The sequence below is a fragment of the Typopeltis vanoorti genome, chromosome 11 (genome assembly GCF_054136105.1).
Source record: "Typopeltis vanoorti isolate ZY-2024b chromosome 11, IOZ_Tvanoo_1.0, whole genome shotgun sequence".
In the NCBI taxonomy this organism is placed as follows: Eukaryota; Metazoa; Arthropoda; class Arachnida; order Uropygi; family Thelyphonidae; genus Typopeltis; species Typopeltis vanoorti.
In genome coordinates, this window is record NC_143559.1 from 137,695,522 (window position 1) to 137,710,091 (window position 14,570).

General features: G+C 35.2%; 1 protein-coding gene across 2 annotated transcripts in view; it reads right to left on the reverse strand.

Moving 5' to 3' along the window:
- Window positions 1-14,570, reverse strand: part of LOC150102101 (nonsense-mediated mRNA decay factor SMG8) — a 384,051-nt gene that overhangs the window by 303,588 nt on the left and 65,893 nt on the right. For both annotated transcript variants that reach the window (XM_090399980.1, XM_090399979.1), the window contains one exon: window positions 12,384-12,467. In XM_090399980.1, the coding sequence (XP_090256106.1) occupies window positions 12,384-12,467 (84 nt within the window). The remainder of the gene's footprint in view (window positions 1-12,383; window positions 12,468-14,570) is intronic.

Here is a 14,570-nt window from a genome sequence, read left to right on the forward strand (position 1 = left end):
GAGATGGAGGCCAATAAGATGAAATATATAGTTAGTTGCTGTCATAAGCCTAGATGACAAGGCATTGGAAAATTAGCAAAATGAGTGCAAAGTCAAGTAATTATGGGAAACTTCAACAATGGGTATATAGACTGGAAAGAGGAATGATCACATAGGAAAGGAAATGGAATTTCTACAAGAGATAATTACCTCACAACATGTAATGGAGAGGACACAGAGTTCAAGAGTGCTGGATCTGGCCATGGCATCAGTTTTCTGTTAAGAGTATATGTGGAATTACAAAGCAGGTAGGTATGACAAACTGAGGAATCAATTAGAGCAGTGTCATGGTATAAGAATTTGGAGGGAAGAGATGCTAGCAGTGTATGGGAGATGGTCAAGGGATGTTTGAAGAAAGCAGCATCAAACTGTATATCCAGAGTCAGGAGGTAATCACACTAGGGGCGTGTATGTAGATAAAAGATCTAACTTGTATGGTTGCATTAATCTGCCAAAAATTTGGGAGCCTGTAATCATAAGATCAACTACTACACAGCTGTAATACACTTTTTTTTAAAACATTAGAGGTTACCAAATTGTTCCACTTATTGTGTCAAACTATAACATGCTGCTTTGTGCTCTGAAGATGCTCTTGAAATCCTGGCTGAACCAAGTTAACAAGCCAGTTAACTTTTTTATATATAAATTAATTTGTTTGTTTGGTGTTGTCAATTCCATTAAAATAAGTATGAACAGATTCAAGAGGATAAATCAGGTAGGAATTATATAGATGAATAGTATCATGTAGCAGGAGTTCAGAAAAAAAGGAAAACCTGTGCAGTAACTATAAGGAAAAAGTTGATTAGCAAGTCCACAAGCATATGAGACATAAACAAGAAGGAAAACATGTGTGGTAAGGAAGGTGAAAGCTAGATGATAAGGTCAAAAGAAATCCAAAAGGGCTCCAAATATAATGTTTTATAAGGGGATAGCGAGAGAGGCAACATGGTTTTGTGAAGGATAGATATTGCCTTAGTAATTTGCTTACTTTTTTATAATAAAGTGATAAATAAGTTGGATAATGGAAATGGTTACTGAGTGATACTACTGGACTTTGGATGGGCAGCTGAGAATACCACATATAACTGGTGATTTGGATATGAAGGTAGCTGATGGATAGATATCAAAGAGCAGCAAATGGTTGAACTGAGTCTAGAAGGCAGGTGGCTAGTGTAGTTCAGCACTTGGTCATCTGCTGTTTAATTTATACATCAATGATATATGATTTAAGGGGAAATAATCAGCTGTTTGCTGATGATGCAAAACAAATAAAAGTGAAATGAAGATGATGTAAAATCCTGCAGGGTAACTTAAATATACTGGGAAAGTATGGGCAAAGGTGAATGGCTGCCAGTTTCAAGTAGCTAAGGTCAATGAAGAGATTGCCCTTAGACTTAGCCACAAAAGGGACAGGAAAATTATCAGGTGTCAATGATTTGTGGGGTTACTGTTGACAGAAAGTTGAAATGCATCATCAAATTAATGACACGTATCCTCTGAGGTGTATAGGATATTATGATAGTATGACATGAAAAGTCAAATCATTACTAACTTCTGCTGACAATTTTCTCCAAATTAATCTGTTATCTGTTAAAACTCTAATATTATCAGATCTTATATTTCAGTCTTTTAAAGCACTTCCTGCTGCATTAATCACCTAGATCTTGGTCTTCCTTTGGATCTTTTCCCTGCCAAGACGTCAGGGATAAGCCTTTTCCTCACTATCTTAGCAAATATTTGTTTTGCTAACCTTTCCTCTCCAATTCTGTTTAATGATCATACCACCTGAGATTAGTCTTGCTCACAAGCTCCCAAAGGACAACAATGCAAGTTCCTTCCTAATATCCTTATTTTAATAAGATTCTGCAAATGATGCATTTACTCCTTCCCCTAGTCTTTCTCAGAACTCTCATATCTGTGGTCTCCAGTCTTTGATCAAGCTTTTATTTCTAACCCAGATTTCAGATCAATAAGTTATAATTGGTTTGAACACTTCCTTGTATATTGCTAGTCTAGTATTTTGAATAATTTCACTTATTCCATAAACATTTACTCAACTGACATCCCGCTACACTAGCTTTGCTAATTCTGTTGTCTATTTCCAAATTTAATTTGTCATCTTCACTAAAACTTATGTCTAAAGAGCTGAAATGTTTTACTTGTTCTCTAGGTTCTATGATCAGGAAGATGCAATTGACATTTTCATTTTTTCTGCATATTCTCATCATCCTTGTCTTTTTACTGATTTTTCATACCAAATTTATTATAGCAGCCAATCTAGTTAGAAAATCCTGAAGAATAGTGGTAGAATTATTTAGGAGGAGCATAACATCATGTGCATAAAGAGCTGAGATTCACATCCCCAACTGTGATATCAGGTTTATTGACATTTTCATTTATAATGTGACCCTTGTCTCATACCTGATTTAACATCCAACTATATTCCTGTACTTCGTTCAATTCTAACTGCTCACTTACAACTTAAATACAGAACATTGCTTGATATAATGTCTCATTTACACCATATATGCTAGCATATGAAGCGATTGGGTGTATAAGACAACCCCTTTTTGACAACATTTTGAAAATACCTTTTCAAAATGTTTATTTTGTACTGCTATACTATGTAAGACAACCACAAATTTTTATATTTCTGCTGACAGCTTCTTATGCATTACTTTTATTATTATCCAAGACCTCCAGGGAGTCAAGGACTCATCGAGAGAGGCTATAAATCACCCAAACCAACTGTTATACTTTCCCTTAAATTCATTCACACTAGATGCACTCACTACCCCTAAAGGCAAACTATTCCACTCACTCACTGCTCTCTGGGAGAAAAACCTAGCCTTACCCCTTTCTTGACTGCAAATAAATTTAACTTCCATGGATGTCCCCATGTTCTCTCCCCACTTTCCATATAATGAAAAATTTCATCAGATGATATCCTATAACACCCATTCAAAAGTTTATAGACCTCTATTACTTCACCCCCTCTTTCTCCTGTTACCAGAGTCTGCAATCCACATACTCACAATCTGTCCTCAATCTAAACTCCATAATCCAGATATAATCTTTAAGTCTCTTTGCACACTTAACACAGCTTCTTTATCCCGTTGGAACCCAAGAGACAAAATCTGCAGCAATATTCCAGGTGAAGTCTTATCAATGCCTGATAAAGAGGAAAATTGTCTTCCTTATCCTTACATGTCAAAGTTTGTTTCAAAATTGCAATTAATCCACTGAGTTGTATTTCCAACTTTTGCTATGTGACCATTACACTTCAAATTCCTATCTATCACATTACGCCAAGATCCCTAGCCTTATCAGTTTCTTGTAGCATAACCCCACTAATATAATGCCATTGGAACTCTAATCATGCCAATCTAACTCTAACCAAACCTACCTAACTTTACACTTACTAGCATTAAACTGACAGCCATTTTCATTTGTCCAAATTTCCAGCTATTCAAATCATTTTGTAGGTGCTGAATATTACAAGTATCCTTGATTGCCCTGCCTATCTTTGCATCATTGGCAAACAATTGCACATCTGATGTTAGACCCTGCCTGATGTCATTAATGTATAGATTGAACAATAATGGCCCAAGGACTGAACGCTGAGGTGCACCACTGGTCACCTTAAATCTGACAGATTTACACTCACTGTATACCACTTTTTGATGTGTCTGTCAACCATCCCCTGATCCAAGTCAACAGTTTATATTCCACTCCCACATTCCAGTTTATGCAACAGCCTTTTGTGTGGGTATCCTTATCAAATACCTTAGAAAAATCCGACATTATCATAGTGTATCCATTCCCTTTATCCAACTCGGCCATAACATTGTTATAAAATTTGAGCAAATTGCTAAAACATGACCTTCCTTTAGTAAACCCATGTTGTTCCTTGCAGAGTATAGCATGTTTGTCTACCCAATTCTGTATGCGAGTTCTTACCAACTTCTCTAAAATCTTCACTACCACACCAGAAATACTGATAGTCGGTAGTTAGACACATCAGTTTTTGCACCACCCTTGCACAATGGAACTATCATATATTCCTTCCATTCCTGTGATATAATTCCTGAGTTGAGATTAAAGTTACACAAACATGCGAAAGGCATAACCAATTCAGCTGAACATTCCTTTAGAAATGGGCTGATATTCCATCTGTCCCTATAGATAGATTCTTATCCAAGTTATGCAACAGCTCTTCAACCTCATTTTCATGAACCTCTAACTCTTCATCCAATGTAGCAGTAGCACTGTGCATCATGTTATATACACAGTTGATATATCTTAGCAAAGTGAGCACTCATTAACTGAACAATCTCATTAGCTTCTGACACTCTAGTACCATCTGCATTCAATAAAGTTATTCTTTCACATTCATTCTTTCACTTGCGGAATAATGATAAAATTCTTTTGATTAGAAATATATATACGTTTACACTAGAATAATATTTAATTTGCCAAATATTTCGGTCTGAATATTACAGACCATCTTCAGTGGCTACATGGGAATAGTTTTAAAAAACAAGGTGGAATACGAACAATTGATCATTCACACATAGAACAAGCCGCGTGATGTCATATCACTAAGTATTAGAAGAGTAAACATTTTTAAAGGCATAATTAAAGATATCAATTCAGAAATTCATGTAATAATCTTAAATAACTATTTAAATTAAACTAAATTTAATTAAATTAAATTAACCCGGTTAAACTAAATTGTAAACTGGTCTCTTTAATAAAATTGTATTTCTTTCAATCTTAAATAACATTAGACTAATATAGGAAATTTAGATTTAAAAAAAAAAATTAATGTGTTATCCTGATTAAACTTTCCCAATTTTTTTTTTAATATATATTTCTAATCATTATGTCACAAGTATCGTTAAAGAATAAAAAATTCTTTTGGATTGCCTTTAGCTTGCATAGCCAATTTCTTTTCACTCTCTGATTTGGCTTTCTGCACAATATTTGTTACTTTTTATGACCAGTTTTATATATTTCATAATTCCTCTCAATCTTATTTTCATAATATTCTTTCCACATCATTTCATTTCCAACCAATTTATTCTTCAAACACTAGGGATACATTCAGATACCATCTCATGTAAGCACTTTTTCAAAGATTCCCATGCAATGCTGACATTTTTTCCCTTCAGTAACTGATACCATGGGACCAAAGATAGATTTTATTGTAATATATTTATTGTAACATACTGAAAGATTTTATTGTAATATAATTAAAAGTAATGTCTAAACATACTCGTAAATATAAAACAAACATCACAGCAGGTATTTTCTTTGCTGCTGTAATTTGTGAAATGTCTGGTACAACATGCTGGCTGGGCATCACCCGGTTAAACAAGGCCCCATCAGGAAAAGAGGACTAACAGTGCAAAGTCACCTACTGGAACAAATCAAAGAACACACCCCAATCAACATCAGCAGAGTTTAAGATTGGTACTATCAACGTAAGAATCATCAGAGGAAAACAGATGGAACTAGCAAAAGAATTAGAAAAGTACCAGACTGACATAATAGGTGTGACTGAAAGAAACACAGAAGACAAAAACAGGTGAGATCTTTGTAAGCAACAAATATAAAATGTTATATTAAGGTAATAACAATCAGGGAAAAGAGGAAGTATCTATAGCATTCAACACTAAATATGAAAATAAATCTTCTTGAATGGCAGGCAATATCAAGCACAACGATGTGGGCAGATATCAAAATGGGGAAACTGGACAATGAGACTTATTTGTGCTTATGGTCCAACAGAAGGTTCTACCAAGGAAGAAATGGTGGAAGTTTTTGAGCCATTAGAGAAAGCAACTGCCACAAAGTAAAAGGAAAATTTGGTCCTTGTTGGAGCTAAACAGCAGAGTAGGAAACGATTACAGACATATAGAAATATTTTGGGAAAATTTGGAGAAAAGCTCAAAGCTAATAATAATGGTAAATGCCAGAACATTTCTGTTCAGGACATGGATTAGTTATTACTAACACCATGTTCCAACATAAAAATGTGCACAAATTCACATGGAGAGAAGATGCAAGAAATAAGAAGTCTCATTGACTGTTATAGTTAATGCAATGTTCTTCCACTGATTCAGGAACAAGAACATACAGAGTATTTGAAATAGAAAATGATCACTATTTAGTTTTGAGCAGGATAAAATTGAATTTCATATTGAAAAGAAGAGTGTGTAAGAAAGTTTTTAAATGAATCAAAGTTGAGCAGCTTTCAGAGGTGAATGATATTCAAATACACATGCATTATTAGAAAAAAAAATGAAATAGTTTAAAAATAAGAACCAAAATATGGAAATTCAATAGCAAACCCTGAAGTAAACATTAACTGATTCAGCCAAGGTTAGGTGTTGCTTGTATGGATACAAAAATCAGAACTATATGGAATCAGGAGGATAAAGAGGCAGTCAAGGAAAAGAAGAAAGCATCTCAAAAGTTCCTGGCAAGTAAGTCAACTCGTGCTCATAGAGAATACAGAGAAAAATGTAAAAAAGCAAATCACTGTGTAAAACTAGCTAAAAAATAAATAAATAAATATCAGGAAGATGGCAAAATATTCTCTAGGCTATTGAAAAGTATTAGAATTGGAGGAAAACATACTGTAAAAGGAAATTGAGATGATAAATGAAACAAGTGTCAGCATGGTGGTAGAAAACTCCCAACAGAAATGCAGTCAGGAATACATATCCATACTTGAAGTAGAAAAAGTCATTAAAAACCTGAAATGTGGAACGGTAGCAGGAATAGATGAAATTCAATGAGAAATGCTCAAATACGGAGGTATAAAAGTTTCACAGTGGTTGAATTGCATAATTCAGAAGGCCTAGTCATAGGGTTGAATTCTGGATGATTGGAGGAAGGCTCATAGTTCCCATCTATAAAAAAGTAAAATAAAACTGATTGTGAGAATTACAGAGGTATTTCGCTACTGAGCATTCCTGATAAGATTTATGCAAGTATATTTGCAAAACAGCTAAGATAAATTGTGGAAGGAAAGCTTGGCAAAGAACAAGCTGGATTCAGTTCAAATAGAGGTTGCCAAGATCAGATTTTCGCTATAAAGACAACTGAAAAATCTTGGGAGTATAACAAGGATCTGTATTTAAGTTTTGTTGATCTGGAAAAGGCATATGACAAGGTGCCAAGAGGAAAGCTCTTCAAAATGCTACAGTTATATGGTGCAAATGGGATATTATATTGAGCAATACATAGTCTCTATTTAAGCTGTTAGTCAGCAGTTAGAATTGAAAGAGGTACAGGAAGATGGTTTCATGTTAACTCAGGTATGCGACAAGGGTGCACATTATCTGCAATGTTATCCATTATCTATATGGATCACATTATAAAGTAAAGTGGTATTAAATCTGATATCAAAATTGGTGATGTTCATCTTAGCTCTTTACTTTATACAGATGATAATAAACATCTGAATAAATTCTGTACAAGCCTGCAAGATTCCCTGTCTAAACTGAATAACTGTTGTAATAAATTCTGTATGAAAATCAGCAATATAAAAACAAAGACAATGAAAATAGTCAGCAACACTGAAAACATCAAGTGTATCCTGAATGGTGAGCCTATAGAACAAGTAAAACATTTCAGCTATTTAGACACAATTTTTAGTGAAGAGTAAATTAAATATGGAAATAGACAACAGAATTAGTAAAGGTAGTATGGTAAGAAGTCAGTTCAGTTGAATAAATTTTCTTATAAATTATAATTAAAATAAATAAGAAAGAAATTGGTCAAAACACTAAATCAGCTGTATACAAGAGTGTTCAAACCAATTTTAACTTACTGGTCTGAGAGCTGGGTTAGAAATAATAAACTTGATCCAAGAATGGAAAATTCTGATATGAGAAAGAAAGATTAGTGGAGTGAACAGATGGCATAAATGGCAGCATCACATTAAAAATAAAGATATTAGGAAATAACATGCCATTGATAGCATTAAGGAATGTGTTAGTAGAGCTAATATCAGGTGGTGTTGTCACTTAAACAGAATGGGAGAGGGTACATTAGCAAAATAAGTGTTCTCTGTCAGGTTGGCAGGAAAAAGACCAAAAGGAAGACCAAGATATGAGTCTAAAAAGTTCTTGGCCTAAGAATGAAAAAACAAATTTATAATTTCAAAATTCTTTTTATTTTTCAACATAATCTTCCTTAAGACTAACACATTTATTCCAGCGATGCCCCAGAGCCATTATCCAGTCCCTGTAAGATCTGCAAAATACCCCTCTACAGCTGCAATCACCTCTTGATTCGAAGAAAAACGCTGACCAGCAAGTTTTTCAACACACAAAATCAGTTTTATTCTTGATAAAACACTGCAAGCACTGTTCAGAGATTTTCATGTGCGAGTGCGTTTTTGATTTGCTGTGAGCAGGTGCAGCACCCATCTTGCGCAAAGCTTTTTCATTTGCAATTCTTCATGCAAAGTATATCCTACACGTTCTTTTGAAATGCCTATAGTCTCAGCAATTTCACACACTTTGACTCACCGGTCATCCAATACCATATTGTGCACTTGGTCAATGATTTCTGGTATTGTTACATTTCTTGGACATTCTTCACATGGATCATCTTCAAGGCTAGTACGGCCATGTTTAAACTCGGCAGTCCATTTCTTAATTGTCGAAAACAAAGGAGAAGAGTACCCATTAACTTTTATGAACTTCAAATGAATTTCTTTTGCTGTTAAACCTTCTTTTAAAAAGAATTTTATAACCACATGATACTCAATTTTATCCATTTCAAAGGATACAAACAACACTTTCGCTTCAGACAGCTGTATAAAACAAACTACATGATAGAATGACTTGCAATTTCACATGGATGGTTATAACAGATGTACCAGCTTAGAAGAAAAAAAAATCTTGCCGATAGTGTTGCCATCTATGATCAAGGCCGAGAACTTTTCAGACCACTCTCATACAGGTGGATTGACACGGTAAAAAGTGCCTTAGAAGATAGAAATAAGATCTGATAATGTTGGAGTCTTGACAGGTAACAGATTAAATTAGAGGGAAACTGTTGATCGAAGTTAGTAATGATGTAATTTTTTCATGTAGTACTATCACTTAATTATCTTGTACAGCAATCCACAAAATTTTTACACAAAAATAACAAAAACTGGTGAGATCTTTCTGAGCAATAAATACAAAATATTATATTCGGGCAATTACAATCAAAGAAAAGAAGGAGTAGCCATAATATTCAACACAAAATAGGAGGCTAATCTTCTTGAATGGCAGTCAGTCTCAAGTAGAGTAATGTGGGCAAATATGAGAATGGGGAACTGGACAATGAGACTTATTTGTGCCTATGGTCCCCACAGAAGGTTCAACTAACATAGAAGTGGAGGAATTTTTTGAGGTTATAGAGAAAACAACTTCCACAATGAAAAACGAAAAGTTGGTCCTTGTTAGGGATCTAAATAGCAGAGTAGGAAATGATTGTGAGACATAAAAAAAAAATTTTGGGAAAAGTTGGAGAAAAGAGCAAAGCTAATAATAATGACAAATACCTGTTGGATTTCTGCACAGGACATGGACTGCTTATTACTAATACCATGTTCCAACATAAAAATGTGCACAAATTCACATGGAGAGAAGAGGCGAGGAATAAGAAAAGTCTCACTGATTATGTTATTGTTGATAGTGATGTTTTCTCTCTGGTGCAGGACACCAGAGTATACAGAGGATTTGAAACTGGAAGTGATCACCATTTAGTATTAATAAAGATAAAATTGAATTTCATTTTGAAAAGAAAAACATGCAAGAAAGTTTTAAAGTGAATAAAAGTTGACCAGCTCTCAGATGTGAATTGTAGACTAAAATACACAAACATTATTTAAGAAAAAATGAAAGAGTTTGAGAACAGGAACCAAACATTGGAGATTCAGTAGCAAGCACTAAAGAAAACACTGATTGATTCAGCCAGAGAGGCATGTGGTGAGGTTGTCTGCAAGGATAGAAAAATCAGAACTCCATGGTGAACACAGGAAGTTAAAGAGGCAGTGAAGGAAAAGAAGAAAGCATATCAAAAGTTCCTGGCAAATAAGTCAGCTTTTGCTCTTAGAGAATACAGAGACAAATATAAGAAAGCAAAACACTATGTAAAACTAGCTAAACAAAAGTCATGGGAGTACTTTGGCAGGAACATAGAAAATAAATATCAAGAAGGTGGCAAGATATTCTGGTTGTTAAAGAAACTCAAAAATAGAGGAAAGAGTGCTGTAGAAGGAATTAGTGATGATAAAGTGATGTGAAAACTGTAGAAAAAGATATCCTTGAAGTATGGAGTAATTACTTCAAAAAATTACTAAATGAAACAATCGGTGACATCACAGTGGTAAAAAACACTGATCATGCACGCAATCAAGAATACTTATCCATACTTGAAGTAGAAAAAGCATCAAAAGCCTGAAATGTGGAAAAGCAGCTGGAGTAGATGATATTTGACCTGAAACACTCAAGTATGAAGGTTTTTCTTGCAGTGGGTGTACTGCATAGTTCAGAAGGCCTGGAAAGAGGGACGAATTCCAGACGATTGAAGTAGAGCTATCATAGGACCCATATATAAAAAGGGAAATAAAAATGAATGTGAGAATTGCAAAGGTATTACTCCATTGAGGGTTCCTGGTAAGATTTATGCCAGTATACTTGAGAAACGGTCGAGAAGGACTGTGGAAGAAAAGATTGGTGAAGAAGAATCTGGATTTAGACCAAATAGAAGTGGTTGGGATCAGATTTTCATGTTATGACAAATAGTTCATGGAATATAACAAAGTTCTGTATTTAAGTTTTGTCGATCTGGAAAAGGCATATGACAAGGTGCCAAGAGAGAAGATATTCAAAACGCTACAGTTATATGGTGTTAGTGGGGCATTATATCAAGCAATACTTAGTCTTTATTTGAGTTGTAAGTGAGCAGTTAGAATTGAAGGAAGTACAGGAAGATGGTTTAATGTTAAATCTGGTGTGAGACAAGGATGCACATTATCCCCTCTGTTATTCATTATCTATATGGATCACATTATGAAGGAAAGTGGTATTAAACATGATATCAAAATTGGAGATGTTAATGTCAGCTCTTTGCTTTATGCGGACGATGTTATACTTCTAAATAAATCCGCTACAAATCTGCAAGATTCCCTTACTAAATTAAATAACTGTTGTAATAGATATGATATGAAGGTCAGCAATGAAAAGAGAGGTACTGAAAATAGGCAGAATCGTTGAAAATGTGAACTGCGTTGTGAACAGAGAACCTGTGGAACAAGTAAAACATTTCAGCCACTTAGGCACGATTTTTAGTGAAGATGGTAAATTAAATATGGAAATAGTCCACAGAATCAACAAAAGCTGGTATGGTAGGAAGTCAACTGAATAAATTCATGTGGAATAAGAGAGAAATTAGTCGGAACACTAAATTAACTGTATACAAGATAGTGTTCAAACCAGTTTTAACTTATGGATCTGAGAGCTGGGTCAGAAGTAAAATACTTGACCAAAGACTATAGACTGCAGATATGAGAGGCCTGAGAAAGATTAGGGGCACGATCAGATGGCATCAATAGCAATATCATATTAAAAACGAGGATATTAGGAGCTAATCTCAGGTGGTATAGTCACTTAAACAGAATGGGCAAGGAAAGATTTTCAAAACAAGTGTTCTCTGCCAGGTTGGCAGGAAAAGGACCCAGAGGAAGACCAAGATATAGGTGGATTGATATGGTAAAAAGTGACTTTGACGATAGAAATATAAGATCTGATAATGTTGGAGTCTTGACAAGTAACAGACTGATTTGAAAGAAAATTGTAGACAGGAAGTTAGTAATGATGTAAATTTTTCATGTAGTACTATCATATCTTATATATCCTTTGAGGGTACATGGCAGGAATTTGATGAATAAAATTTCTGAGGGCAGCTGCAGATTCCCTCTGTTTAGCTGCTCAAAATTATGAAAATTCATATGATTTTCATAATTTTGAGCAGCTAACCAGTTTGATCATTTCCCACAGCAAATCCTATTTCAAAATAATAGTTTATAAGATTCATTTTTTTATGTATAAGATTGAATTAAACTTGCAAAGAAATTAAATCCTTGCTTAATTTTAATCCTTCATCCAAGCATAGGTAAACAAAGTTTAGGCCATCCTCAAATGACCAGTTGATAAATGACTGGTTTGTAACATTAAACTGAAAATTTAAGAATTAATATTGTGATATTTCAACATCAAAATTAAAACTTACAAATTATTAAGTTTACTCTAATGCTAATGTAATTTACTTACCAAAATAATGTGAGACAGATTAAAAAGAAAAAGGAGAGCCTTAGCTAATTTACATTGCAGATCACACCATAGCTCCAGAAAACTCTAAAAAAAAAAGTAATAAACATTTGAACTAAATAAGTCGCAAATATACTGTGTAAACAAATAATAGTTATTTATGTGTAAAAAGACCTCTGAGTAGAAAATCAGCTGTTTATTGTTATATTTAAAAACCCTCCCATTGTGCCAACACTCATTGGAGATGGTCTCGTTAAACCCAGCAACACCTCTATTACACTGAAAACCTAAAAATCATTCATATTCTAACATTCATGACACATCATAGCAACACATTCTACTCATCTACTACTCTCCATGTACATAAATGTACTTCTCACTTTCTTTTTCACCATTCTTATACAACTTTGATGTATTGCCTCTTATCCCCCTTAACTGCATTCAGGGTGTTTCAGAATACTCATTATAAACTTGTAGGGTGTATATGTGTGTGTGTGTGGGGGGGGGGGGGTCAGGGTAGATCATGTTTTGATTAACAACCTGTCTCCAAACTCAATGTTGCAATGGTACAGGTCAAAAAAGTTTCGAAAAGAACATAAATATCAGACATAGGGTAAATTACATTTTAATTTCACAAACATTTACTCAAAATTGTGAGTAAATGGGTGCTCAAAATTGCAACCACCAACTTCATAGCATGCATTACACTTGTGTAGCAACTTCTGGCACACTCTTTAAAAAATGCGTGACATAGTTTGGATATCGCCCACTGCAGTCGGTATCCTTCGAAATCTTCTACTGACTATTGACTCCAGAGGGGTTTCATACACCAGGCTCTTCATGTAGCCCCAGATAAAAAAAAGTCCAATAGAGTTAAGTCAGGTGAAAATGCAGACCACGCCACTGGCCACCTCTGCCAAATGCCCACCAAATGTTTGACGGAGGTAGTGTTGGACGTCAAGTGAAAAGCGTGGTGGTAAACAGTCATGTTGAAACCACATGTTGCCTAATGTGCAATGGCACATCTTTCAACACTGTGGCAGTGTTCAGACCCTTTGGTCAGAAAGACATGGGTTTGATTCCCATCTATGATGTGAGGAACCTTTATCTGGTCTCTTTTGACTAAAGGTGAGTTAAAAACCCTCCATCTCATATAGAGATGGAGGGTTTTTCTCCTGTTAACTCGGGTTTTTCATTCCTCAAAACAGGCAAACTGGTCCCGTGAACACGTATGGCTATAGTCATAAAATATACTATGGCAAGGAAGGCAACGGCAAACCACCTTGCTCATAATCTATCAATATATGGTAACATATAGCTATCCCCAACAGCCGTATGGCTGAGGGAATAGGATAGGATAGGATGCCCAACCACATGTTGAGCGAGCTTGTTCTAGAATCCATAGTGGTGAGTGACATAAGGATTGTCCCTGGATCAAATGTGACAGTTTGCACATGTCTTCCTTAGTGAAGAGCACTAGTTCTGGAAAGCGAGGCTCTTTTACATAACACTGACTGAATTACCTATAGAACTCAAACTGTGGTGAAAAATTGGGTGGTCCCAGTGCGTGAACCTTCTGATACCGTTGGAGTGGAGCTCATTGGCATGCAGAGCCTGCCAGGTGCTGGAGTAGGGAACACCCATGGCATGTGCAATGCCACAGTCACAGAAGGGTTCTCTTCAACCTGACAAAGAACCACCTTATCAAAGTGGAGTACAGTGAGTCCTTGGAGCTCTACAGTCATGTCTGTAAGTACTGAAGGAACCTGTTTCCTGCAACTGCTGATTCATGTTGGCAAACAGGATGTGCAATGGAGTTGGACAATGTGGAAACGCTGTGTACAACTGGCAGGCAGCCCTGCCATTACACTGAATTTTGCTACATTAATGTCATGTCGGCATAGTCAGCATTTGTGTAATTTGCCATTGTGCATTAATGTGATGTGCATCTAGGGAGAGAATTTTTATGGTTTCAGCATGAACTCAACCTTGTGAGGAATGTTACAAAAACGAGTCAATTTGTTGAAAGGTGAAGAGAATAGGTGAATGGACAGGGCTGTCCTTTCACCATTCTCTTCTTTCTGAATACATTAATAACTGTCTCGTGTTGATTATATCAAATCCAGTCCATTTCATTTATCTTCATTGATTTCCAAATTTCGAAAAAAATAAAATAAAATAACCTATACA